This window comes from Trichosurus vulpecula, chromosome 2 (assembly GCF_011100635.1).
Source record: "Trichosurus vulpecula isolate mTriVul1 chromosome 2, mTriVul1.pri, whole genome shotgun sequence".
In the NCBI taxonomy this organism is placed as follows: domain Eukaryota; kingdom Metazoa; phylum Chordata; class Mammalia; order Diprotodontia; family Phalangeridae; genus Trichosurus; species Trichosurus vulpecula.
In genome coordinates this window covers 119487117-119514639 of record NC_050574.1, presented here as the reverse complement: position 1 = coordinate 119514639, position 27523 = coordinate 119487117, and the positions used below count along the sequence as shown (strand labels likewise).

Below are 27523 nucleotides of genomic sequence, written 5' to 3'. Positions count from 1 at the left end.
TTTGTTTTTTTACACCTCGAACAGTTCCCTAAACCCTCCCCCGCCCCGCCCCCTTGCAGCTCTGATTGCCTGCCAGCCTTACAGCTCCCCCGGGAAAGAGTGGGGGGTTTGGGAGTCAAAAGACCTGGGATGAGTCTTGCCTCATCCTGGTTAAGGGTGCACGGGAAAGTCCCTGCATGTCAGTTTCCCTTTCTATAGGAGGATGATGGTTCTTGCACTACCTGGCGCACAATGTAACTGGGAGGAAAGCGTGCCAAGAGAAACGGCGATCTTAATAAGGCTGTTCTAAGGTGGCCTCCCGCTCTCACAGTCAGGCTGTAATGTCTTTGAGACCGTGTTCAGGTTTGTATGGATACTCGCGATACTCCTTTTAGGGATTTTAAGAGGTCTAGGGCTCCTTCGGGCGTGCCAGAAAAGTTTAGACATTCGAAACATATTTCTAATTCCAAAAATCGTATTTCTGCCTAGCAGGACGGGTGTGTATGGGGGTCGAGGGTGGTGATCTGAACTAAGTGAAATGAAACTGGAACCCACCCAATACACACACACACACACACACACACACACACACACACACACACACCCCTCCGAGCAAATCGCCTCAAACCGCCAGATGTTCTCAGAGATCGTAACCATCTGTTGAGATTTCTCCACTGGCCCAGGATGGGGTGGGGGGGAAGCTGGAGTGGAGGGGAGGAGGGAGGCAGGGTGCCGAGGGCGGGACAGAGGAGGAAAGCTTGGATAAAAGGAAAGAGATAGATGGTCTTAGGACCAAACTGGCTGGACCGGAGGGTAGAAGGAACTGAGCACTTTTGAGACGCTCCCTAGGGTGGGAGAAGCCGGGCTGCCGGGCGGAAAGAGGCGGGACCGGGGCGGGCCTGGAGGGGAGGAGGAGCGAGTCCGGGCTCGGGCCCTTTCGCGACGCTCCCTGGAGCTCCCGGGCAGCTGTTCCGCGGTGCCTGCGGGAAGGAGGGAGGTGGCAGCAGCGGCCGCCGCCGGAGGAGAAAAAGGAGGAGGAGGAGGAGGAGGGCAGAGGCACGCACGGAGGAGATGAGAGCCCAGCGCTCGGGCTAGGCGGCGGCCGGAGGATGAGCAGGGACAGGCTGGAGAAGGGGCCGGAGGCCCAGGAGGAGGACTGAGCACCGCGGGGAGGGCAAGCTCCTCTGCAGCCCGCAGACTAGACGGAGCGCTGGAAGGTGTGTGCGCGGCGGGGCCGGGGCAGCAGCAGCAGGACGAGGGGGGTCTTGCATTCATTCTCCCGGTGCATCCGATTGGCATTGGTGGGGCAGCTGCTGCCTCCTGGGCGTGCAGGCGCCGGGCACCGAAGCCCTCCCTCCCTTCTTCCCTTCCTCCTTCCTTCCATCCCTCCCTCCCTGTCGGGGCCCCAGCTCCCTGCCTTTCTCTCCTCGCCCTCCCCCCAGGAGCCCGCCGGCTGCTGGCTCTCCCCCCGGGCTCATTCAAAGCCCCGGGCTCCCTCCTAAGGCTCGCTTTGCCTGCAAAGCGCTCTTCTTTCTGCAGCCCGGGCCGGAAGGCTGGTAACCGGGGCTCAGCTCCTGTCCCCTCTCCTCTAGCTGCCTCCTCGGATGGTCATCTTTGCCCTATCTACGGTCAGGGCTGCCGGCAAGAAAGCGCTCAAGGCATTCCCCCTTGTAGAAATGGGAGCTACTAGCATCCTCATATGTTACAGAGAGGGAAACTGAGACTCAGAGATCGGGAAAGTGATTTGCCCGCGAGTCACTGGGGCTGGTCAGTGACGGATCAAGCTGGGTCAAGACGGGGTCTGCCTACGTCTCTGTCCAGAACCAGGCTCTTTCCACAGCACCACGCGGCCTCCCGAACTTTTCTCCAACTTCAAGCCCACACCCTCCTCCCCACTTACGCCCCCGGACTGGGTTCGAGACTGGGTGTAGGTTTACCCAGGAGTCTGGGGGCGCGGGTGAGAGGTCTCTCTGCGCCAGCCTCAACTTTCCCTTTTTCCCCAGGCTAATGGCTGCACCTTTGGCTGGGGGAGGCTCCGGGAGTGGCCTCTTGGCTTCTAGTTTGGATCTAGCCTGGAAAGCAGGGTGGAGATGGGGTAGGGGTGAGGGGCAATGGGAGGAGAAATGTGGATTCCGAAGCTCACACAGGCTTTGGAAGACAAAGGCCAATGAGGGGTTGGTTTGAAAAGAGGTGATCTTGGCTTCATCCTACTGCTGCTGGTCGCTGGGAGGGAAAGGGGAGTGTGAGTGTGTGTGTGTGTGTCTGTCTGTCTGTCTGTGTCAGTCTGTGTTTGTCTGTGTCTGTCTGTCGATGGAGAGGTGTCGGGATTTGGAAGCAGAGGGCCTGGGTTCCGATTTCTACTCTCTTACTGACTAGCAGTGTGACCTTGGGCAAGTCATTTATGCCTTTGTGGGCCTTAGTTTCCTCCTCGATAAAAGGGGGCCGCGGGTAGACTTATAGTTTCTCAGGTCCCTAGCTACTCCGAATCCTACGACTCTGTGTGCTTGCTTGTGTATGTTTTGGGGTAAGCTTTCGCCCTTCCCACCAGCCCTCCTTTCTCAGGATGGGAAGGGGTGTTGTGAGTCCACAAATTCATCCCTTTCCACTCCCTGTTCAGAAGCTGAAATCCCTAGAACGAAACTCTACACCCTTTGGAGAGGGGAAGGAATAAACCCACCACCACCCCCGTGAGGGGGAGAAACTAAGTCCCCTGTGAAAGATATAGGGGATTCCTGTAAAGGAAGGGGTCCTCGATTTACTTGAGTGGTGGTCTGACTGTAAGAGAGGCAGGAGAGTCTCCCGCAAACAGGAGATCAGAGCCTTTTGCCAGGTCACTCACATCCTGGCTAGTTCGTCTCCTCCCTGAGTGTCTTTGCACTTTGAGGGGAAGGGGGGGTGGAGAGATGGCAGAGAGACCGACCGCCTTGCCACGGCTGCAAGTCCAGCAGCCCCAGCGGCTAGGAAGGCTCTGGTCCCCGCCCCAACAACCCCACACTTCGGAGTTGGCTCCGCCTCCCCCTCCCTCCCTCTTCCAGTCTGGAAAGAGGGGCTGTAGACTATGAGGGTCTCCCACAGCAGCACCCCCAACCACCTCGTTGGCCTGGGATAGGTCTATTTCCAAACTAGGGGGAGAAGGGGGAGATGAGATGAAGGGACCCTACTTTTCCAGTGGTTCAGAACTTTCTCCCTCCTCCATTCTGTCAGGATCAGCCCAGACATGCCAGCCGAAGGAAAGACTAAAACCTTAAGAAAGGGGGAAGTAGGGGGTGGGGAGTGACTGGCTCTGGGTTGTTTCATGGTCATAGCTGGGAACCAGCCCTGCACACAGATAAGTGGGGACGGAGGGGGCAGTTTCCCAGTCAGGAATAGAATGGAAGAATAATGCCTGTCCCCAACCCGCAAACTCCTCTGACCCAGAACTTTCCTGGAGCCAAAGGATCCCCATTGAATTACTTTTCTGAATTACTGATGCTCAGAATTTATTGTATTTCTTCCTCCCCAGCTTCTCTCTACTCCCTCCCTCCTTCCCCCAGCTCAATAGTGAGGTATTACAGAGCTTCCTAAGTGCCCATTCCTAATTTAGGGAGAGGGGCAAGGCTGAGAACCAGCATCTGCAGAATCCTTAGAATGTCAGTGGGAACAGATCAGAACAATGAATGGTAGAGCTGGGAAGGGATCTTAGTGCTACAGTGAAGGAATATTAGATCTTGAGTCTGAGGATGGAAGTTCAAACCCCACTTCTGCCACTTACTAGCTGAGAAACTTTGAACAAGGCCCCTTCTCTCCCTGGGCCTCAGTTTCCTCATCTGGAAAATGAGGAATTTAGGTGATTTGTCCTCTTCTGTCCTTTCCAGCTCTTCCACAGTACTGTTCAAACAGTAAGAACACAGAATGCAGAAGGTCACAGCTGGAAGGGACTTCAGAGCAGAGGTTCTTAAGCTGGGTACATAGACCCCTATAGATTTCAGGAGGTCTGTGAACTTGGATGGGAATAAATGACATCTTTATTTTCACCAACCTCTAACTAAAATTTAGCATATCCTTCAATTATGAATGTTTAAAAAATTATTGTGAGAAGAGGTCTATAGGCTTCCCCAGACTTCTAAAGGGATTCATGACACAAAGAAGGCTAAGAATCCCTTCCTTAGAGACTGTTGGTCCTACATCTAGAGCCCCTCTCACTTTACAAAGAGGGAAACTGAGGCTCACAAATAGGAAAAGCAGAAGGAACGTTAGACTGGGAGGCAGGACACTTGCTATGCTGTTTTGACTCTTTATGACTTTGGACAAACTGTTTTCCCCTTCTGCTCCTCAGCTGCCTTGACCCTGAAATGTAGATAGTAACCTCTGCCTTGCCCAACTCCAAAGGTCTCTAAAGTCTTCCTTACTGGACAGCAAAATGCTTTATAGCTACAGAACACTACACAAAGGTGAACTATTATTATTGATTCTGGCATTAACTTGTATGGTGTTGTTGTTCAGTCATTTCAGTTGTGTCCAACTCTCCATGTCCTCATTTGGGGTTTTCTTGGTAAGCTACTAAAGTGGTTTGCCATTTCCTTCTCCAGCTCATTTTACAGATGAGGAAACTGAGGTAAACAGGTTTAAGTGACTTGCCCAGGGTCATGTAACTAGAATGTGTCTGAGGCCAGATTGGAACTCAAGTCTTCCTGACTGCAGGCCTGGTGCTCTATCTACTGCCCCACCTAGCTGCCCATTAACTTGTATAACCTTAGGAAAGTGAGTTCCCTTTACTGGGCCTCAGTTTCTCTGTATATACCATGAAGGAACTAGACTATCTTGATAACTGAGATCCTGTCTCCAGGCAGAGCTGTCTGGCTAATTGGCAAGGTACATCTAAGGGTCCTGCTTTGTCCCCTCCAGCATTCAAAAACACTAAAGAGAATAATCTCTTCCATTCCCTAACTCTCAGAGCACTTAGTCTATAGAAATCATAATATTTTAACACTTGGATGTGTCTGTGATCTCAGTGATGTGGGCGTCCCCTCCACCAGCATAGATTACAACTCATTCATGTAAACCTCACATTTATAGTGTATTACATAACTGCTGGCATTAATAAAGTGCTCCAAGATTAATGGAGAAAGCACCAGACTTGGAATCAGGAGAACCTGGGCTCAGTCCTCCGCTGTGACATCGGCCATGTGACCCTGAGCAAGTTATGTAATGTCAGTTTCCTCTTCTACAAAATAGGGATCGTAATACCTGTAGTCTCTATCTCACAGGGTTTTTGTGAAGCTAAAATGAGGTGATGTATACGAAATGCTTTGTAAATTAAGGAAGGCAAGTATTACTGTCCCCATTTTACAGATGAAGAAACTAAGGTTCGTAAACATGGAAATGACTCGCCCAGTCTTACGGCCAGGCCAGAGCTCTTTTCACCACAGTGCCTCTCTATGGCCTTCGCCGTGTTCTCCACTGCATTTTAATTCACTCTGCCAAACATTAATTAAGCCCGTGTTGTGTGCAGAAGAGCACTGTGCTAGGCAACAAAGGAAACAGAGTTTAGAAAAACATAGTTCCTACCCTTACGGAGCTTACACTCTGGTAGAGAATGAGACACAGACAGAAATAACATAGAAAATAAGAGTATCAGAGAGGAGCAAACTGAGTGCCCTGCAAATCCCAAAGGCAAGGTTGTTATCAGCCAGGGGATGAAGGAAGCCTTCCTAGAGGAGGCAGAATTCGAATTGGGTCCTTTAAAGGATAGTTAGGACAGACCAAGGAAGGAATTATTTGTGTGCTCATCTTTTCTGCCAGATCGTTCTATGAAGGGCATGGAGTTCATCTTCTACCTTCCTCTCTTTATCTTCCCCCAGTGCCAAGCACAGCCTTGCCCAGAGTAAACGCTCAGAGCATCCTTTCATGAACTTGAACAAGAAACCCTCCTGGAATGGAAAACTGGCCAAGAGAGGGAGCACCTGGTCCTACCCAACCTGGTGGAGCTGGATTGGGAGGTGGTAGATGGTGCTGATGCATGGCTTTTACAGCCACGAAAGGAGTGATTCCTAGGTGTGAGTTGATGGGAAGGTGAATCTTAGTAGGAAGTGTGCAGTATATTATGCATATAATATATATTATATACATGTATGTATGTAATATATATGTGTATGTATATAAAATGTGTGTGTGTGTGTGTGTAGAGTCAGCCACCTCTAGTCCAGGTCAGAATGTTGGGTGGAATTTGTCATTTTTTTGGTGTATTTTTTTTTAAGGATAAGTCAAATCACCTTTGCTAAGAGTCTGGAAAAAAGTTGACTCTTTGTTGAGGGAAGTGAGGAAGGAGAAAAGTGTGATATGATGGGAAGAGGACTGGATTGAGAGTCGAAGGGCCAGAATTCAATTCTGTTAGTGACTTGCTTCCTAAGTAACCTTGGGCCAGTCATGTTAGCCCATCCCTCAGAGAGGGGGTGGACAGATCAGAGGTGTCAACCGCAGGGCCAGGCTCTATATCTACATTTATCATCCAGAATGCTCCAACCACTATCGGAGGCCACAGATGGGCTAAAGTATGTCTTTTGGGTGGGATACCAAGAAACTTACTTCTTTTCTGGTCAAATTACACAGAATCCTTAGATTGTTAGAGCTGGAAGGGATGTTAGGACAGGTGATGTTGCTGCTGCTGCTGCTGCTGCTGCTGCTGCTGCTGCTAAGTAGCATTTATACAATGCATTAAGGTTTGCAAAAATGCCTTACAAATATTATCCCATTTGATCCTCATAACACAACCCTGGGAGGTAGGTGCTCATATTTAAACTCCATTATACAGGTGAGGAAACTGAGGCCAAGAAAGATTACGTGATATGCCTGGGGTTTAGACAGCTAGTAAATGTCTGGTAAGGTAAGTTTTGAACTCGGGTCTTCCTGATTCCAAGTCTGACACTCTATCTGAATTTATCTGTCAGATAAATATCTATATATCACAATAGCTAGCTGGCTGGGGAGAAGAGGGAACTTAGAACATAGAATGTCAGAGCCAAGAGATGTCTTGGAATATAAAATGTCAACACTAGAAAGGACCTTCCAACCCAGAAACATCAGAGGTGGGGGGAGACCTTAGAAGAGAGAGCGTCAGTTTACCTGTCACAAAAATGGGAGTTATATGTACATTAAGTCACAGGGTGCTGTGAGGAAAGCAGCTTGTAAACTGCTTTATGCTTATGAACTTTAAATAGAACTGGGAAAGAATTTCCGTGAGAAAGTTGAACTTTTAGCTCTCACAGCCTCTCAGTTTCCCCATCTGTTGGTAACGGCAGGAGTAATTCTGTCTGCTTTGCCCACTTTCTTGAGATTGATTGGGAGGTAGCTGAAGGAGATGGGGACAAGGACTGCATCTGTGATTTCTTTAGCATAGGGAGGTCCTGGGTGAGAAAGCCCCCCCCCCCAACCAATGCCAGTCAGTGTCTTCTCTACAAGACCTGGAGCATTGAAGGGTAGGAAGCATTCAGGAAAATTAAAGAGCTGCCCAGCGCTACAAAAACGAGTGACTTTCACTGGCATGCCATTCCATGAAGTTGGGGACCAGAGTTTGTTGGAATGAGCCTTTAGAATGTAGGGAGTTATCTCTTCCAAGTCTTCAGCTCTTCCCACGGTTGATGGCTTCCAGAGCTTACCAGGCAGGGTTGGAGGGAGGGGAAGAGAGAAGGGACAGATGCAGAATCAGGGATTCCATTGGCGTCAGAGTTCACAAGATCATGAGCCCCGCCACCCAGCCTGTGAAATACCCTAACCCTCCCTCCTGTGAGAATCATCAGGCTGAGCGGGGAAGGGCAGGGAGTGCCTTCTGGCTTTCTTTCAGAACTTGAAAATCAAGTGGACTAAATCATTCTCCCACCAGAGGATTTCTTGTTGGAGGGTTGGGCCGTCTGGTAATCCCCTGGGTGGGAGAGGAGGCAGCAAGGAGGGGGAACATGGGCCTATTGGAGCCAGATTCCTCAAAGAGGAGAATGAATTATAAAGTAACAATAGCTCACACAACTCTGCCACTTGATGGTTGCAGCCTACCTCACAATCATTATTTGGCCCTGACTGTCACCTTCTGAGATAGGCTAGGTATTATCCTTCCCATTTCACAGAGGAGGAAACTGAGATCTGTAGAGTGAAGTGACTTGCCCAAGATCATATCAATACTAAATAACAGAGCCATGTTTTCTCTAAGACCTCATCTCAGACTTAGAAAGGAGCTCCAAGGTCATCTGGTCTAACCCTTGCCTGAAGCTCAGATCCCCCCTATAAATGCTGGTGTTATGGAAAGAGTACCAGATCCAAAGGACCTGAGTTCAAACGCTGGCTTGGTCACTTATTATTTGTGTGACCTTGAGCAACTCATCTGATTATTCTGGACCTCTCCATTTCCTTGTGTGTGCAATGAGAAGGCCTGACTAGATAGCTTCTGAAGACCCTTCCACATCTAAATCTCTGATATTATAATCTCTGACAAGGAGTCACCCAGTTTGAAAGCTGCCAACGACGGGAAGTTCTGTACTTTACAAGGCAGCCAATTCAACTTTTGAACAATTCTAATTGTTAGGGAGTTCTAGATTTGCCCAGTGGATAGAACCCTGGGCCTGGAGTCAAGTAGACAAATTCAAATCCAGCTTCAGACACTTGCTAGATATTTGATCCTGGGCAATCATTTCATCTCTGTCTGACTCTGTTTCCTGGACTGTAAAATGGAGATGATCATAAAAACAACCTGCCTCCCAGAGTTGTTGTGAGAGTCAAATGAGATAATATTTGCAAAGCATTTAGTACCCACATAGTAACCACTATATAAATGTCTAGTCCCTTCCCCCCTACCCCTCTTCCCTATTCCTTTTAAGCTTTCTCTCATTGATCCTGATTCTTCCTATCCCCTGAAGACCCAGAAAAAGTGAGACACATTTTGGAATAGTGGAAAGGGTGTTGATCTTAAAGACAGAGAGTCTGAGCCTCAAGGTCAAACTCATCCACTTCACTAGCTAAATGAGGAAGTTAGAAATCATCCCTAAGGCCCCAGCCAGCTCTAATGGTCTGTGAATTGGAATCTGTTTGTGGGACTCATCTCTGTGTCATGGGTTAGTAACTCCCTAGCACTTACCTACCAAGTCATCAAAAAGTTGTGGTCTTCTTTTGGAGAAGGAATCACCCCACTGGGAGTTCCTTCTCTGATGTAATTGCAGATGCCTTTTTTGTGAGTCTATAGCCTAACCCTTCTTCCTCAGGACAGCCCTTTACACACTAAAAGGCAATGATCCTGCCTCCCCAAGTCATCTGTTCCCTGGACCAAATATCCCAAGTTCCATCAACCAATACTTGTAGGGTACGGTTTCAAAACATTTAAATCTGTCCATTCATTCCAAATGTACCCCATCCCATCAGTCAGTATTTGGAGGGAGTCACATTAGTCTTGAAAATACATCCTCCGTGAAATTGGACTAATGGTCATTGTACCCTATATGTTGTCCATATGCTGCAAAACAGGGTGGGAGCCATGTGCCTAGACATGCGCCATGCACTGGCTCTGGTGAAGGAAAAAGAGCCCTGGCCTAGATGTTGGAACACCAGGGTCCAACCCTGATTCCAACCTTATCCAGTTATATGATCCAGGCCAAACCTATATCTACCAGCCCCAGTATCCTCATCTGTAAAATACCATGATAATAATAGATCCATTTTCTTTTTCATAACGTTGCCAAAGTTTATAGGCTCATAGGATCATGGATTCGGAGCTGAAAGGGACCTCTGTGTCACCTGTAGGCAGCTAGGTGGCCCAATGAATAGAATGTGGGACTTGGGGTCAGGAAGACCTAGGTTTGAATCCTGCCTCAGACACTGATTAACTGTGTGACCCTGGGCAAGCCACATTCTCTTTGAGCCTCAGCTTCCCCATTAGCAAAGTGGAGGTAATAACACCACCTACCTCCTATTGTTGTTGTAAGGACCAAATGAGATAACATTATAAAGCAATTCCAAACCTTAAAGTGCTAATTACTTGGATTATTATCTAGGTCCACCCCAATAGGTTCATTTTCCATAGGACTTTCAAGTTTACAATTGTCTTTGCCTATAACAATCCTGTGAGGTAGGAGGTATAGTCAAAGTGGCTGGGCAGAGTAGGTAGAGTAATGAATGACTTGAAAGGACCAGATTCCACCTTCACCTCAGATTCTTAGACCTGGATAGCTCTGAGCAATCTGTTTCCTCTCCCTGGGTCTTAGTTTCCTAATCTGAAAATTGGGTTTAATAATACCACCTCCCACCTCCCTGTGTTGTGACAATCAAATGAAATAATGGATGAAAAGCAATTTGCTGGCCTTCGAGTGCTACAGGTCCCTATCAAGTCAAATCCCCATCTCTCTCCAGCTTCCACAGCTGTTAACAGAGGATGTAAATGTATAGGAAGACAATTTCAGCAATCTGATCTGACCCTGGTGGATGCCTTTCCCATTTACCCATGGTGCTGGGTGGGGAGGCAGCTTGTACAAACACACTTTAAGATGTGAGGTGAGTCAGACAAATATTTACTGAGCACAGCCACACCTGGGCACTGTGGGACAGTGTGCCCCAACGGCATCAAGACCCTGCCTTCAGGGGGCTCCCTGAGTAATTGGGAGGATGGGACTAGTGTATGAAAAGCCAACTAACAACAGAAGCAGCGTGTGACAGCAAGAGTAGTTTGGGGGGCGAGCAGGGTTGGAGAAAGAGAGGAAGGAAGGGAGGAAGGAAGGGAGGAAGGAGAGAGAGAGAGAGGAAGAGGAAGGAAAAGAGGGAGGGATGGAGAAGAGAGAAAGGAAGGAGAGAGTGAAGAGAGAAAGGAGAAAGAAAGGAATGAGAGAGAGAAAGGAAAGAGAAAGGAAGAGAGAGAAAAGGAGAGAAGGAAAAGAGAAAGGGAAAAGAGAAAGGGAGGAGCAAAAGAGGCAGAAAGAAGAAAGAGGGGAAGGAGATAGAAAAGAAGGAGAGGGGGAGAGAGAATGAGAAAATGAGAATAAGTGTTTATTAAATACTTACTGCTATTTGCCAGGCACTGGGGATACAAATAAAAGCAGAATGTGTGGTGGGGGGTCTGGTGTGGAGAAGACTAGGGAAGTGAGGCTCTTGGTGAAACGTGAAAGCTGGCCAATCAGACCCCAGGGTGGTTCCAGGGATGAAGTTCAAGCTCCCCTGAGGAGGAGATGGAGATGATAGCCTGGATGGGGAAGGCATTCCCCCAGAGATGGGGGAAGGGGGTGATGAATTGGAGACTCAGTGTAGAGTCCCCAGATTTGGGGCCAGAGCTAGAGCTATCGCCTGGCCTGCCCTTTGTGACCAGCATGAACTTAGGCAAGTCACGTAATTTCTCTGAGCCTTGGTTTCCTCCTCTGTAAAGTGAGAGGGTCACATGACATAATCTGAGTGAAGGTGAGGAGGGCAGTTAGGGAGCCGCTGGAATAACCCAGGCAAAATATGGTGAAGGTGTGTCTTCAGAGAGCTCTCCTTTGTATAGATAGGTATATGTTTGTCTTCTCCCACTAGATTGTGAACTCCTCTCGAGGCTGCCCATCCTTGGGCAGCTTTTCCTGAGCAGAAATCTGCCTCCCTCTCATCCTGGTTTTACTGGAAACCATACAAAACAAGTCTGTCTCCTCTTCTCTGTGACAGGCCTTCAGACATTTGAAGATAATGATCAGGTCTCTTCTTCCTGCTCTCCTACTCCCACCCTGCCTCAAGGCTTCTCATCTCCAAACCAAACATTCCTAGCCTTTCTGTCCTTAAAGAATTCCCAGATTGTTCCCCAAATTCCCTTGTCTGCCTCCCAGATTATGAGCAGGGTCAGGTCCAGAGGGGTTTGGCCAGATGTGTAGAATCTAGGAACTCAGTACTCCAACAGACAGGGCCAGCTTATTAATAATAAAAGCATTTATACAGCACCTACTCTGGGCCAGGCACTGTGCTAAATGCTATACAAAAAATCTCATTTGATTGTCACAACTACCCTACAAGGTAGGTGTTTTTATTATCCTCATTTTACAGACTGAGGTAAAGTGATTTGCCTAAGGTCTCCCAGCTAGTAAGTATCTGAGACTAGATTTGAACTCAGGTCTTCCTAATTCTGAGCCCAGTGATCTATCCACTACATCACCTAGCTGGCTCCATTAAGATGGGCTGCCTCCAATCCTATCCTCTCTTTACCTTTCTTGCCAGCCTGACCACCTCTTGCTTAACCTAGAAGTCCCACACTAGAAATCTGGAGGACCTGACTGCCAACCCCACAACATTTCTCAGTGTCCAGATTGAGGGAATTCTTTAATCAGCATATGTTTAGTAAGTTTCTACTATGCACTATGCTTCGTGGTTTCAGTGATTGTTATCTTGAAAGGGACCTGAAAATGCAAAATGCTAGATCTCAGGACATAGAACACAGAATATCAGAACCGGGGTGGGGGAATCTTTGGCTCCTCAAAAACTGGAGTAAAATTCTGCTTCCAAGAAGAAAATCAGGCTTAATGCATGTCCTGGGCTGGATGTTTGGTTGACTAAACAGGGAGGGGAGGACTGCCTTAGGATGCTACCCATGATCAAACACTGGAATTTGGGGCCTAGAAAAGAGTGAATGGAAACATTGATATTCTTTGATACCCCCAGTTCTGTCACTGAGAATTACCTTATACTAGTTTGGGGATAGGGTGAAAAGCAGGGTCTATGCTTAGGAGAGGAGATTCCAGACAGCATCCAATTCTGTAGAAGTGAGAGGAAAGGGAATTATCATGACAAGGTAGCTGGAAGAAAAGGGGTATTTCACACTTACCTCCCACCCCCAAACAAGCCCAGAGACTGCCTCTATGATATAGCATTTATATATTGCTTTACGAGTTGTAAGGCACTTTAAAAATATTTCATTTTGTCCCCACAACCACCTTAGAAAGTAAGTACTATTATTATCTCTTTGGCAGATGTGGAAACTGAGGCAGACAGGTTAAGTGATTTTCCCAGGGTCACCCGGCTAGTAAGTGTCTGAGGCAGGATTTGAACTCAGATCCTCTTCTTGACTCCAGGCCCAGTGTTCTATAACAACAACCACTACAGCAACAACAGATAACTTTTTATTGTTCTTCAGTCATGTCTAACGCTTCATGACCCTATTTGGGGTTTTCTTAGCAAAGATACGAGAGTGGTTTGCCATTTTCTTCTCCAGCTTATTTTACAGATGAGGAAACTGAGTCAAACAGAGACCTGCCCAGGGTCACTCAGCTAATAAATGTCTGAGGTCAGATTTGAACTCAGGAAGATGAGTCTTCCTGATTCCAAGCCCCATGATCTATGCACTGTGCCACATAGTTGCCCCAGTGAGGAAGAACTCTCTATCAATTCTAATTTCCAGCCACATCAAGGCTACTCTGTTAGGTACTACCATCACTGGTGGTATCTGCTGTGGAACAAGGTGAGAGCCTCTGTCAGGAAAGGGGTAGAGGGAATTCCTTTACTCTCAGGCATCTTGGACTAGATGCCTCTGAATTTCCTTCCAATCCTGACATACCATGATTCTAAACCCTCCATGGCTACCCCAGCCCACTGCAATTTGCCTTTTATGAAGTCCTAGCCTTTACTGTTCACATCACACACCTGGCATCTAACTAACAAAATATGTCTTGTCCTTTGACATGGACTAAGTTTAGTGAGGGAAGAAACCCGTGAATGGTGTACTGTGCTCCTGGAAAATTCCCATGAGATTTAGGAAAAAGATCTGATTTCCATTGCTTGCCCTGATACCTACCAGGTGTGCCCCTTGACAAGGACAAGAACCACTCAGAACTTTAGTTTCCTAGCCTAAAACCTAGGAAAGACTACAAATTCAAAATCAGATTCAACCCAAACTTATATAAGAATCCCCCTTCCAAGTGCATAGTCATCCAGCCTTTAGTTGACAATGTCCAGCAAGGGGGAACCCACATCTCCCAAGGCAACCCAATTGTGAGGACAGTTTTTTTATGGATACTGTCTGCCTCTATAGCTTCCAGCCTTTGGCCTCCCTCTGAGACCAACCAGAACAAAGCTATGCCCTCTTCTGAGGGACAGACCCACAGATACCAAAAGACAGCTCTCAGCCACCCCCGTCATCTCTTGTCTGGGTAAAACATCTATTGCTTCAACTGACCTTCATATGGTATTACATGAAGGGCCTTCACCATTCTAGATACTCTCCTAGAACCTCTCCACTCTATTACTGTGGCATCTAAATTGGTACTTTATCAGTGTGCCTAAAAAGGTGGTACCCAGAAATGTATACCTTTCTCCAGATGGGGTCTGACCAGAGCTATCTATAACAGGACCATCATCTCCCTTATCCTGGATACTCTTCCTTCTGCCCTCCCCTTTCTTTCCTCTCTTTTCTCCCTCTCTCTCCCCCCATCTCTCTGAAATTAACACTGCCTTTTCTCTTTCCATCAATCATTTCTGGGGGGGAAAATTAATAGCTCACCTCCTCCCAATGAAGCCTACCTTGTAACCACAATTCTTCTCAATGCAGCTGAAGGTAGAGTAATCTGTATTGACTTGAAAGGTATCATGGCCTAGCTACAGGTGAGGGGAACCTGGGGCCTCGAGGCCCCATGTGGCCCTCTAGGTCCTCAAGTGCAGCCTTTTGACTGAATCCAAACTTCACAGAACAAATCCCCTTAATAAAAGGATTTGTTCTATAAAACTTGGACTCAGTCAAAAGGCCGCATCAAAGGACCTAGATGGACACATGTGGCCTTGAGGCCACAGGTTCCCCACCCCTGATAGATAGCATGTTGCCACTGGAAATGAGAAACTCTGGTTCAAACCCTGCCACTGATGCTAGCTGTATGGCCACAGGCAAATTACGTAAGCTCTCTAAGCCTTAATATCTCTATATGTAAAATGGGAATGATAACACAAGGTGTTTGGTGTACCCTAGACTTGTGGAATTCCTTCAGTGTTTGTCAAGAGACACTTCCTTTGTTCATTCACTTTCTTCTTTCCTCTCTGTTGTTCGTTTGTTTCAGTCATGGTGAACTCTTTGTGGCCCCATTTAGGGTTTTGTTGGCAAAGATACTGGAGTGATTTGCCATTTCGTCTCCAGCTCATTTTACAAATGAAGAAACTGAGGTAAACAGGGTTAATGGATTTGCCCAGAGTCACACAGCTAGTAAGTGTCTAGGGCCAGATTTGAATTCACAAATATAAGACTTCTTAACTTCAGTCCTCTAGCTGCCCTCCCACCCCACCGCTTCCTCTTTGCTCAGAGCAGACATGAGAGACCACTTATCTAGCTAGAAGTGACTTTTTCATAGTCACATTGGGAACCCAAGACCCTTGCAAGAAAAGTTTTGTACTGAGAATCAGTAGAGGTAAAGGGAAGGAGGGTGGCAAGGATTAGCCCAATCCTTTCTGATGCCAGGTCTGATCATAGATGGCAGAGCTAAAGAAGACATCAGAAGCAGGCCCATCTAATCCAGTGGGGGGCCTGAGGTTGCAGCCCCATCCACGATATTCCTACCAAGTGGCTACCCACCCTCTTAAATATAGCCAGTGCCTAGGAGCTCCTTTCCTCCTCAGTCATACCATGCCTTTGTTGGGCAGCTGTGACTGTGAAACAATCCTGAAGAATCCTAGGATTCAGAACTGGAAAGAATCTTCAAAGTCTTCTCGTCTAATCTCCTCACATTTTACAGATTGGCCCCTCTAAGGCCCAGAGAGAATTGATTTGCCCTAGGCTGCACAGCTTTGTGCATATTGAGCTGAAATCTGCCCTCTCTGACTTCTTTACAACTGTAAACAAACTTTACACACTGTCTTCTGGTGAGAGAACAAGCCTCCTCTCTTTTCTCTGTGATAGCTCTTTGGGTATTTGAAGGCAGGAAAAATGTCTTCTCTCCCCGTTCCCAAATCTTTCTCCCGGTCAATCATCACTGGCTTCTTTAACCAGTACTAGGATTCAAACCCAGGGCTGCTGAATCCAAAACCAATGCTGTTTCCTCTGTACTGTATGGCCTATAGTCCCTTCACTATCCTGGTTACTTTCTTCTGGATTCTCTCTAACATTTGTTGGTAAAGACTTTAGATGCAGGATCATAAGAGCACAGATTTAGAGCTAGACAGGTTCTTTGAGGTTGTATTACACGTAGGGAAACTAAGGCTCAAGTGATTTGCTCCAGGGGCCAAAAACGAGGCCCCAGAGCCAAGCTCTGCCCTCCAGATGGGGTCTGACCAGGGTAGAGGACAGTGGCAGCTTTTACTTCTCTCCCTCTGGACACTGCCTCTCTGAAGGAGGCCTAAGATGGAGATTTGGCTCTGGTACCACAGAGTCAGCTCAGAAAATGAGGCACACGTTTGTACACTTTCCTTGGTAGAAGGCCAAGGAACCATGCAAAGCAACAGACATGCAGAAAGTGGCTTCCACCAGGAGTTTGGGGTTGGATCCCTGTGGTCTGCCCTTAATTACTTCCACCTGGCCTCCATGGCAGACACGTCCAGCCTCTCTCCTCCCTAACGTTGCTTGTATCTCTTTATGGTTTCTTCTCTTTCTCCCTCCTTGTTCTCCCACTTCCCCCCTCTTTTAAGAAAAAACAAAAGAGGGCAAAAAGCCATCCTTGGAGCAGGGATCCCAACGAGAGAGAGCCCGTTGGCACCCCTCACCGTGAAATCAAGTTAGGTCATGGGAAAGGCTGGGTGGGAGAAAAGATGCTAGCTCAGCTATTACCTTTCCCTAAAGGTCCTAAAACAAAGATGGGTTGACTACTACTTGTGGATACCTTGAAGAGGGGATTCTCCTTCAGGTAGGGGTTAGACTAAATATGTGGGGAGGGGCAGCAAACTGCACCACCCCAGGGGGTCATTGGATGATAACTGTAGAACTGGAAGGGACTTTGGAGGCCATCTGGTCCAATTCCTCTCATTCCTCAGATCTGAGACAAAGAGAGATGTGACTTGCCCAAGGTCACACAGCCAGTAGGATTCAATCAGAACGGAGAGTGTCAGTCTTAGAAAGGACCTTACACCACAGGATCACAGGAGCACAAATTTAGAGCTGGACAAGTTCTTCGAGATTTTTTAATAGGTGGGGAGCAATTTAGTAACTTGCTCAAAGTCACATAGCAAGTAAGTGTCAGAGAGGGGATTTGAACCCAAGTCTTTCTGGCTCCAAGTCCAACTCTCTACCTACTAACCCAAGAGATCTAGATGGGACTTTAGAATATAGAAAGTCAGAAGTGGAAGGGAACTTAGCAAACAGTCTTTCAGAGCTAGAAGAATCTTAAACATTGAATGTGGGAGCTGGAAAGATTTTTTTTCCTCTTTTTTTTGTAGTGGGGGAAGGCAGGGCAATTGGGGTTAAGTGACTTGCCCAAGGTCACACAGCCACTAAACGTGTCAAGTGTCTGAGGCTGGATTTGAACTCAGGTACTCCTGACTCCAGGGCCAGTGCTCTACTCACTGTGCCACCTAGCTGCCCCCAGCTGGAAAGATTTTTGAACAATGGTTCTCAAATGTTTTGTTCTGAGGACCAAATTTCTAAGGATCCCCTCAAAGTGCTTTGATATCCATATCTGCTATTATTATAAGTTATATTAGATATCCATATTAGTTATCTAAATTTACTATGATTATAATTTATATTAGATATATTATATATAATATATTAGATATAATTTATATTAGATATAGATATTATAACCTATATTAGGACCATATTAGATATCCATATTTACTATTATTATAACATGTATATCCATATTAGCATCTATATTAGATATCCACATTTACTTTTAGTATAATCCATATTATATATCCACATTTATTGTAATTATAATTTATATTAGATAATTCACATTTGCTATTATTATATTCTATATTAGATATCCATATTAGAATCCGTATTTACCATTATTAGAAATTAAGACATCTTGATATTATTATGAAAATAGCTTTACTTTGGAACCCCCTGATTCCCTGGACCATACTTTGAGAACTACTGCCTTAGAGAATTAATCTTAGCATTCATTCCTTTCAACATATCAGTTAACCAGCAAGACTAAGTACCTACTTCCTATCTGCTAGGCCCTGTGCTGAAGACACTTCAGTAACTCAAGATTTTATCTTCAGTGGTACAGCTCAAAATCCATCCACACCTTCCCCTGCTATGTGATTCTTTTCCATGACCATGTCTTCTTATAAATCCTCCAAAGGCAATCTACCAAACATGCTGGAGATCTTTCTCTAGGCCTTTCCACATTCTTGGAAGAACTGATAGGGTGTTTGGGCTTGGGATGCAGATGTGAAAAAGGGCCCTGCACCTAAATAATCTTAAGGTGTAGTGATAATAACTCACTTTTCTACCTTTCTAGGGTAGCTAGTATGAATATCATTTTGAAGATAGAGAAACTAAATCCAAATAATTTGCTTGGAGTAATTTGTTGTTCATCAGTCATTTTTCAGTCATGTCCAACTCTGTGACCTCATTTGGGGTGTTCTTGGCAAAGATAGCAGAATGGTTTGTCACTTTCTTCTCCAACTCATTTTGCAGATGAGAAAACTGAGGCAAAGAGACTTAAGTGACTTGCCCAGGGTCACACAGCTAGTAAGTGTCTGAGGCCAGATATGAACTCACGAAGAAGCCCGGGTGCTCTGTTTGTTGCATCACCTAGTACTCCTGCTTGGTTGGAGACTGGTTAATGGCAAAGGCAAGATTTGAGCCCAGTTCATGTGACTCTTCAGTCTAGTACTCACTGGATCCTACAATCAAAATATCTCAGTTCAGTTCTTGCTTAGGGAGAAGAGTGGGCCTCCTGACAGCCTGTTAAACATGAGATTCACATAATGAACATGAAATCAATGCAAAAATTTGAATTCAGCAAGCATTTATCGAGCAGGGCTCTAGGTGGCTGTATGCCTGGGGAGTGAAGAAGAAAGAGAAAGTAAATTCCTTGCCTCCAGAAAACTCCTGGACTACTAAGGTAGATGTGGCATGGGGTATATCCATAACTCTTGGACAGCTAGGAGGCATAGTGGATAAAGCACCAGCCCTGGAGATAGGAAGACCTGAGTTCAAATGTGGCCATAGACACCTACCAACTGTGTGACCCTCAGCAAGTCACTTAACCCTGTTTATCTCAGTTTCCTCATCTGTAAAATGAGCTGGAGGAGGAAATGGCAAACCCAGTGTCTTTGCCAAGAAGACCCCAAATGGGGTCACAGAGAGTCACACAAGACTCAACAACATATACATACCTTTAGGCATCACAGCAGCTGCTATCTCCATAGGAAATAATGTAGTATGTTGTACATGCAGTGTAGAAAGCATTTTTCCTTGCAACATCTATGTGAGGTAGGTAGTATAAATAACAGAATCCCTATTTTACAAATGAAGAAACTGAGGCCAAGGAAGAGGAAGAAAACTGAGACTCAGTTGACCACGCCATGTCACAAGTCAAGTTATCTGTATTTGGCAAAGAGGGTCTCAGGTCCCTCAAGTCTCCTCTTCTGTGTGATCTTTGGGGTCAGCCAGCAAAGCCCCCAGAGCAGGCAAATGACTGTGGAGGTCTGGGTGGAAGAGGGAGACTTTTCCCTGAAGTCTTTTTGTTTTTTAGGAAAATGGCAAATTTTCAGGAAACACTTTCTCTTCCGTGAATTTTCCCATTCTTCCCCCCTTACAATTTCATTACCCTCTCCTCCCAAGCCCATCTGGAAATTCTCCTTCCTGAGTTCGGGCCAAGAGCATCTCTTTCACTTTTGATTCCTTCCTGAAGCAGGGGGATAGCCCAGTGGGTTTCCTTTCCCCAGCCAGCTTTCCCAAGTGGCTCTCTAGTGTCAGTTGTGGCCCCCACGAGCCATTTGTCTGCCTTCTTTCGAAACCAGCAGTAGACTCATTCTGTTAGGCAAACCAACCCTCAGCCTTTCTTCATGCTAACAGCTCTCTGATGGGTGACTCAATGTTGAGCAGAGGTTGAGAAAGGAGAGGACCATAGAATGTTAGAGCGTAAGCTTGGGATGTCAGAGCTGGAAAAGGCCCTGGAGGCTAGAATGTCAGAATGTATCAACTAATTAATGTGCACTTATTATTAAGTCTTACTGTGTGCTGGGCACTGTGCCAAGTTCTGGAAATACAAAGAAAAAAAGAAAAGTAGTCTCTCCCTTCAAGAAGCTTACATTCTAATGGAGAAGACATGTACATAGATAGGTGTATGCAAGGTACATAGAGTAGATACAAGGTAACTTTAGAAGGGAAGACAGATATATACAAGATTCATAGAGTAGATACAAGGTAACTTTAGAAGGGAAGACAGATATATACAAGATTCATAGAGTAGATACAAGGTAACTTTAGAGGGGAAGACACTAACAGCTCGGGAGTTTAGATGGTGCGGTAGGTACAGCACTGGACCTGGAGTCAGGAAGTTCTGAGTTCAAATTCTGCCTCAGATGTTTACTGGCTATATGACCCTGGACAAGTCACTTCACCTATATGCCTCTGTTTCCTCAACTGTAAATGGGGGTTATAATAGCACCTACCTCCCAGGGTTGTTGTGAGGATCAATGAGAATGTTGTTGCTATTGTTCAAGTCATTTCAGTTATGTCTGATTCTTTATGACCCCATTTGGGGTTTTCTTGGCAAAAGTACTAGACTGGTTTGCCATTTCCTTCTCCAGCTCATTTTCCAGATGAGGAAACTGAGGCAAACAGGGTTAAGTGACCTTCCCAGGGTCACACAACTAAGAAGTGTCTGAGGCCAAATTTGAACTCATGAAGATGAGTGTTCCTGTTTTCAAGCTCAGTGCTCTATCCACTGTGCCAACTAACTACCCCTCAGATAATATTAGTAAAATGCTTAAGACAGTGCCTGGCACATAGTAGGCACTATATAAATGTTAGTTTTTATTATTACTATTACTAGCTAGGAGGAAAGGCCTCCTGAAGAAGGTGGCACTTAAGTCTTACAGAGCATAAAATGTGAGGGCTGGAAAAGGACCCATGAGATCACCTAGTCAACTCCTTCCATTTTACAGAAAGGGAAACTGAGGCCCAGAAATAGAAATGTCTAGAAGAAGCACTAGCCTTGCCCACCTCAGTAAATACTAGAGATACTTTGAGATCAGATGGCTTTTTTGCAGACCAGGGTTGGGTGAAAGATAAACTAGACAAAGAAAGCCAATGAAAGCAGAAGGTGGCGTGCTTGGTTTTGATTATTTGCAAATTTGGTATTTGGACGTATTTTTCCCAAGGCTAAAACCTCCTTGTTCTTGTCTTTCCTACGTATAACAGGTTTCATGTCATTGGGCTTTTTTTTTTTCCTTTTAAAAGCCTGGATGGCTGACAAGTTCTCATTCCTGCCCCTGTCAGAACTTAACTTCTTATTTCTAAAGGAGATTTAATGCATTGCTTATTTACTCACCATCCATTAATGTCACTGCCCCAGAACTCCGACCTGCCAAGGCCAATTCACGATCCTTGAGAACATTTCCTTCTCAGTCTTACCCAAATTTGCACTGGGTTAGTGGTAGAGCTCAGCCTAGAGGCCACTACTCCCTGCTAGTCTAAAGAGCTTTATTTTTTTAATTAAAAATTCATTTTTTAATCAATAGACATCTATTTTCTCTCCCTCCCACCCCCATCCCATTAAAAAGAAAAGGAAAACTCATTTCTTGTAAGAAAGATGTATAGTCAGGCTAAGCGAATTCCCCCATTGGCCATGTTCAAAAAACCCAGGTCTCATCCTGCCCCTTGCATTGTGCACCTCCCTGACAGGAGGTAGATAGCATTGGTCCTTGGGAATCATGAATCACATCGATCAGAGCTCTTCCAGCCTCCAAAGTGGTTACCCTTACAGTTAGATTCTCTTGGTTCTGCTCATTTCTCCTGCACCACATTGATCCCCAGCCCACCCACCCCCTTCCTCAAAACATTATTTTTTTCATATGCTTCACCCAGAAAGGGCCCAAAATCCATTAGATGTTCCCCTTAGTTCTCAGAGGCTTCCACTCAGTCCTTGTCACTCACTTTTTAGCACGTAGAAACAACACATCAAATCCTTGGAATATAGAATGTGAGAACATCGTCCTTCTATGTCCTAAAGATCAGGTGTCCTTGGATGCTTTATAGCTCAACTCCCTTGTTTTATGGATTGGGAAACTGAGAGAGGAACAATGACTTGCCCAAGGTCACAGAGAAAGTTAGTATCAACGCAGGTCTCTTAAGGTCCTTGGATTTAAAGCTAGAAAAGAACTTGGAAATTATTTCATACAATTTTATATATGAAGAAACTGAGGCTGAATTGCCTGAGATCCCACAGTGAATTGGTGGTGGACTAGCACTCAAGTCTCTTAACTCACAGGTCTGGGTTCTTCATACCACTGCATGCTAACCCTCCCAGTTTGAATTCAAGGCTTCTAAATCGATCCCCTTTTTACTATACCATGCAGCCTTTTGGAACTATTTTTGGAGTTAGGAAGACCTGGGTTCGAATCCTGCTCCACTTACTAGCTGTGTGATCCTAGGCAAGTCAGTTAGCCTTCCTGAGCCTCAGCTTTCTCATCTGTAAAATGAGGGGATTGGAGCCCATGACCCCTAAGGGCCCTTCCAAGCCCTACACCTGTGGCCCTGTGAACAATGATGCAATCCGACAGATATTTCCTAAGCATCCGCTATAGCTTTGCACACTGGGGAAATACAAGATTTAGAGGGAAAAAAAAAAAACACTATCCTTTCCCACAAGGAGTTAGTAAAGAACTTAGAATCTAGAGGAAAAGTCATTTTCCCTCACTGGGCCTCTATAGTGAAAGGATTGGTTGCAGGGTCCCTCCAAGATTCAATTCTAGCTGGCCTCATGACCTTATACAAGTCATTTCTCCTCTGGGTGTCACATTTTCTCCCAGAAGGCAGAATGAAAGCCAGTAGGTGAAAACTGCGAAAGGCAGATGTAGTCTTGAACAGCATGCTATCAGAGCTGTTCCAAAGCAGAGTGGAATGCCTTGAGAGGTTGTAGTTTCCCTCTCGTTGGAGGTATTCAACAAAAGCTGGTATATTACAAAAGGGATTTTTTTTTAGACCAAGGCTCCCTATCTCACCCAGGCAGGAAGTGCAGCAGCCTTTCATGGACCCAATCCTGCTATTGATAGGTGTGGGAACTGTGACCTGCTTTATTGCCAACCTGGGCCAATTCACCCTTCCGTAAGCAAACGGTGCCAGGACAAATAGTATGAACACCCAATCAAATTAGCCTGCTGCAGCTCAGAACAGCCGAGATCAAGCCAGTTCCCAGGCTTGTCCTCATTTGTAACAGGGATTATAGGTGTGGGCCTTCGCTCCTGGACCTCAGTGAAGATTCCAGTTCAAGGACAGGTTGGACTAAATAAATAGCCCCTGAGGTTCCTCCTAACCTTGAGAACACGTGATTTTTCTGTTAAGTAAGAAAATTGGACAAAGTCAGGGAATTTCAAGCTGAAAGTGACCACAGAAACCATCTACACCAATCTCCTCCCTTTACACTTGGGAAAACGGAGGCCCCAAGCTAAGATAACCTTCCAGAGATTTCACAGGTCGTGAAGAGACAGGATTTTCCCCCAGGTCTTCCAAATGGCAATCTTATTTCAGTGCACCCATCTTTAATATCTTTTCCATTTCTTTCCAATAGTCTCCAAGGTACATTCTCTTCCACTCTCATTCCCTTCTTTGCCCTCGTGGCGGCTGAGTCAGGCTGGAGTTGGGCCTTGTTGTGTAACCCAAGATCTGACAAAAGTGGCTGTTTCATATTTAATGCCCACAGAGTTGTATAATCGCCTTGGGTAACTAAAGAATAATCTCTGGGGCTGTCTCTCTTGTCTTGCTTTCTTAAACCTTTGGAACAGGTCTGTGTAAGAAGAGCTGAGTCTGGCAAAGGAGCTCAGACCATTTGGATATAATTAATAGTATGCACAGTAAACAGGCTGGAACACAATACAGGGCTTAGGGTAACTTTTTTACTCTGCTTTGTTTCCTGAAATTCTGAACACCCTGGCCCTCCCAACTAGGGCTTGGCATGAAAGGCACCTGAACAAGCTTTAATCTGAAAATTGGCCTATCTGAAAGGAACAGGAGGCTGGCAGGGGGAAAGGGGTGGAGGATAGGATGGATGGGTTTGGGGGACTGGGTACAAGCCAGCTATGTTTGTCCTCACCCTGTATCAGAGCCCTGGGCAGATAGAGTTGCTGCCCCTTTAAATGTTTCATGGGAGCAAGGCCAGGGAGAGGGAGGTGAGTTCAGGAGGGGAGGGCTGTCTAGTTGAACCAGGCAGAGTGCTTGGGGAGGTGTGATAGCACAGAGCCTTCCTCAGATAGACTTTGCTTGCATCCTGTGACTAGTCCTTGGTGCCAAAGTGCAAGGGGTGACATAGGCACTGGGGTCCTACCTGGCTGGAACTGACTTCTTTTCTTGGGTAAGTTGACATCGGTCAAATTCCATTAGAGAACGTGTCCAGTTCTGGGCATTGTGGCTTAGACTAGACGCTGATGTACTAGAGAGGGTGTCACAGGTAGGGCACAGGATTTGGAGGCAAGGGGACCCAGAGTTTGTGACCTGGGCTGAATCACTTTCCATCTCTGGGCCTCAGTTTCCTTTTCTGTAAAATGAGACTAGATGATATCTAAGGCCTTTTTCAGCTTTACAGATAATGAGCATGTGCAGAGAAGGATAATCTACTAGGATCAGTAGAAGGAAATGGGGATGTTTAGGTTGAGGAATAAAAGACCCGGGGGAGGGGGTCTTCGTGTGCCTGAAGAGCTGTCCTAGGGAAGAAGAAATTGACTTTTTCTGCTTGATCTCATAAGAGGGAACCAGATTGGGACAATGCACAGGAATGAATTCCCTGTCTAGACATTTTCAATCAAAGACTGCATGACCATTTCTTAGATAGGCTATAGATTTTTAAATAGGGGCTGGACCACATGCCTTTTGAGGTTCTTTCTAAATCTTAAATGTTGTGATTCCATGACTAGGCATATTTCATCTCTATATAAGGAAGGAAATCCTAACAATCAAAGCTGGCCTATAATGAAATGGACTGTCTTAGTAAGGAAGGAGTTCCCCATCACTGGAGGTATTCAGGCAGAGCCTAAATAACTATTTGTTGAGGACATTGTAGGAGGAATTACTTCAGGGGTTGGGGACTGGACAGGAAGCATCTGAGGTTTCTGTCAGGGCTGAAATTCTTGGTGCTGGCCTGGGAATCAGAAGACCTAAGTTCTACTCTTACCTATGCTATTGACTCATAGTGTCCCTTTGGACAAATCTGTTTCCTGTAAAATGATGGAGTTGGTTTAGGTGGTCACTAAGGTCTCTTCCAGCTCTGACATTCTGTCTTGGGGTCCTTCCCAGCCCTGAAATCCTATGGTTTTGTGAAATTGCCTTTGGCATCTCTCAGTCCCTGACCCTGACCCTGCTCTTTTTGTCTTCCAGGGTACACAATGCTGTGGTCCCTCTGGCTTCCTCTCCTGTTCCTGGCCCCTTGTGCCAGGGCCATTCGCGCATGTTTCCCAGGCTGCCATTGTGAAGTGGAAACCTTTGGCCTATTTGACAGCTTCAGCTTGACCCGGGTGGACTGCAGTGGCCTGGGCTCCCACATTGTCCCTGTCCCCATCCCTCTGGACACAACTTACCTGGACCTGTCCTCTAACCAGCTGGAGATAGTCAATGAGTCCATGCTCACAGGACCAGGTTACACCACTTTGGTGGGCCTCGACCTGAGCTACAACCGCATCACCAAGATTTCTTCCACCACCTTCTCTCGGCTCCGATACCTAGAGTCCCTGGACCTGAGCCACAATGCCCTGGCAGCCCTGCCTGAGGAGAGCTTTGCCAGCTCTCCCCTGAGTGAAGTGGATCTGAGCAGCAACAAGCTAACAGAGATCTCCATGGACACCTTTACTTCTCGAGGGCAGGGCAAGCCCCTCAACGTGGATCTCTCCCATAACCTCCTTACCCGGGTCATTCGGCCACACCTGAACCGGGGCACCCCCAACATCCAGAGCCTGAACCTCTCCTGGAACCAGCTGCAGGAGGTGCCTGACCTCCAGGGTCTCCCCCTGCGCTACCTCAACCTGGATGGCAACCTCCTGAGCAGGGTCCAGGCAGGGGCCTTTGCCGGGTTGAAGGACCTCATTCACCTGTCTCTCAGCAGCCTCCGCTGCTCTACAGAGCTTGCCCCATTTGCCTTCCGTGACTTGCCAAGCCTCCAGGTTCTGGACTTGTCGGGCAACCCCAGCCTTCAGTCAGCCAGGGCTGAGGTCTTCTCTAGCTTGAACTCTCTGCAGGAGCTGAATCTTTCAGGCACGGGGCTAGCAGTCCTGCCTGACAGGCTTCTGAAATACCTCCCATCTGTCAAGAGCATCACCCTGGGGAAGGACATCTGGTGCGTCAAGGTAGTCAAAGAGGGCCAATACCAACGAGAGATGAGCCGGACCAGAAAGGAAGTCTTGTACTGCCATGATGGCCATGGCGCTGTGGCCAGAGCTCCTTATGTCTTGTGATAAACATCACAGATATCACCAGGAGAGGTGGAAATAGGGAAGACCCCTGGAGGGTCTGGGGAAGGGTAGGACCCACATGGAGGTAGAGGGAGGAAGAAAATCTACACCTCCCTTACAAGCAGATACTGAGGCCTACCCTCATGCCATTTTTTTGGTAAGCCTGTCAATTTAATTTATATTTATATGTGCCAATACCAGGTCCAACTCCTGAGAGAGAGAGAGAGAGAGAGAGAGAGAGAGTCTCTGTGTGTGTGTGTGTGTGTGTGTGTGTGTGTGTGTGTGTGTGTGTGTGTGTGTGAGATGCCTTTCTACCTGTCCTGCTATTCCTCAGCCTGGAGGCTCCCCCATGAGGCCACTCTTGGTCTTGCCCTAAACAAAAATTCTCAACAGGGGGCTTCTGTCCTGTAGACTCCTGGGTAGCACCTGGGACCAGTTAGAGAATATTGAGACCCATCCATCAGAGCCAAGGTGTGACAGGAAAACATTCCTGACTCCAAGATGCCCCTGACTTGGACATCCCCCTTCTGACTCAGACATCCCCTTTCTGGACTCTGAGAGAAGAGATGGAGGTCTTGGGGAATATCCTCCCTGCCCATGGGTCTGAGGAGACATCTGAGCTTAGGCAGAAGTTCAGGACAAAGAGAAGAAGGAACTTCTCGAAGGCAAACATGCCTGAGGGCATGACCTCTCCGCTCAAATATCTCCTGTCCCTACTCCAGCATTCCCCAGCTCACGTCTCCAACATTCCCCTTATTCTTGACTTAGATATCCCCTGACTCGGACATCATCCCTCTCCCCTCCCCCCATGCCACCCACAGCCATGTAATGTAGCCTGTGGCTCGTTTGGTGCCAAAGTGGGCCCAGGAGCCCATCTCTGCCTATATACCCTTGGTGTTTTTCCCAAAGTGCCTTCCCCCAATGCCTTGACTCACACTGTGCTCAAGCATCTTTCTCTTAGGGGGGTTTGTTTTGTTTCATTTTGTTGTTTGTTTTTTTTTAATAATGGACAAGCTGAACAAATAAATCAATAAAGAAGGTAGTCATACTG

The 27523-nt window shown here is 46.6% G+C and overlaps 1 protein-coding gene across 2 annotated transcripts; it reads left to right on the top strand.

Moving 5' to 3' along the window:
• The first annotated feature begins 163 nt into the window (after positions 1–163).
• Positions 164–27523, top strand: TSKU (tsukushi, small leucine rich proteoglycan). Of its 2 annotated transcripts, none has more exons than XM_036744317.1 (2): positions 164–342; positions 25406–27509. In XM_036744317.1, the coding sequence occupies exons 1-2, from the start codon at positions 321–323 to the stop codon at positions 26473–26475; spliced, it is 1092 nt and encodes a 363-aa protein (XP_036600212.1). In that variant the 5' UTR covers positions 164–320; the 3' UTR covers positions 26476–27509. The 2 variants fall into 2 exon arrangements, with proteins under 2 accessions (XP_036600212.1, XP_036600213.1); XM_036744318.1 differs by lacking the exon at positions 164–342 and adding an exon at positions 794–1196 and having other exon boundaries at positions 25406–27523.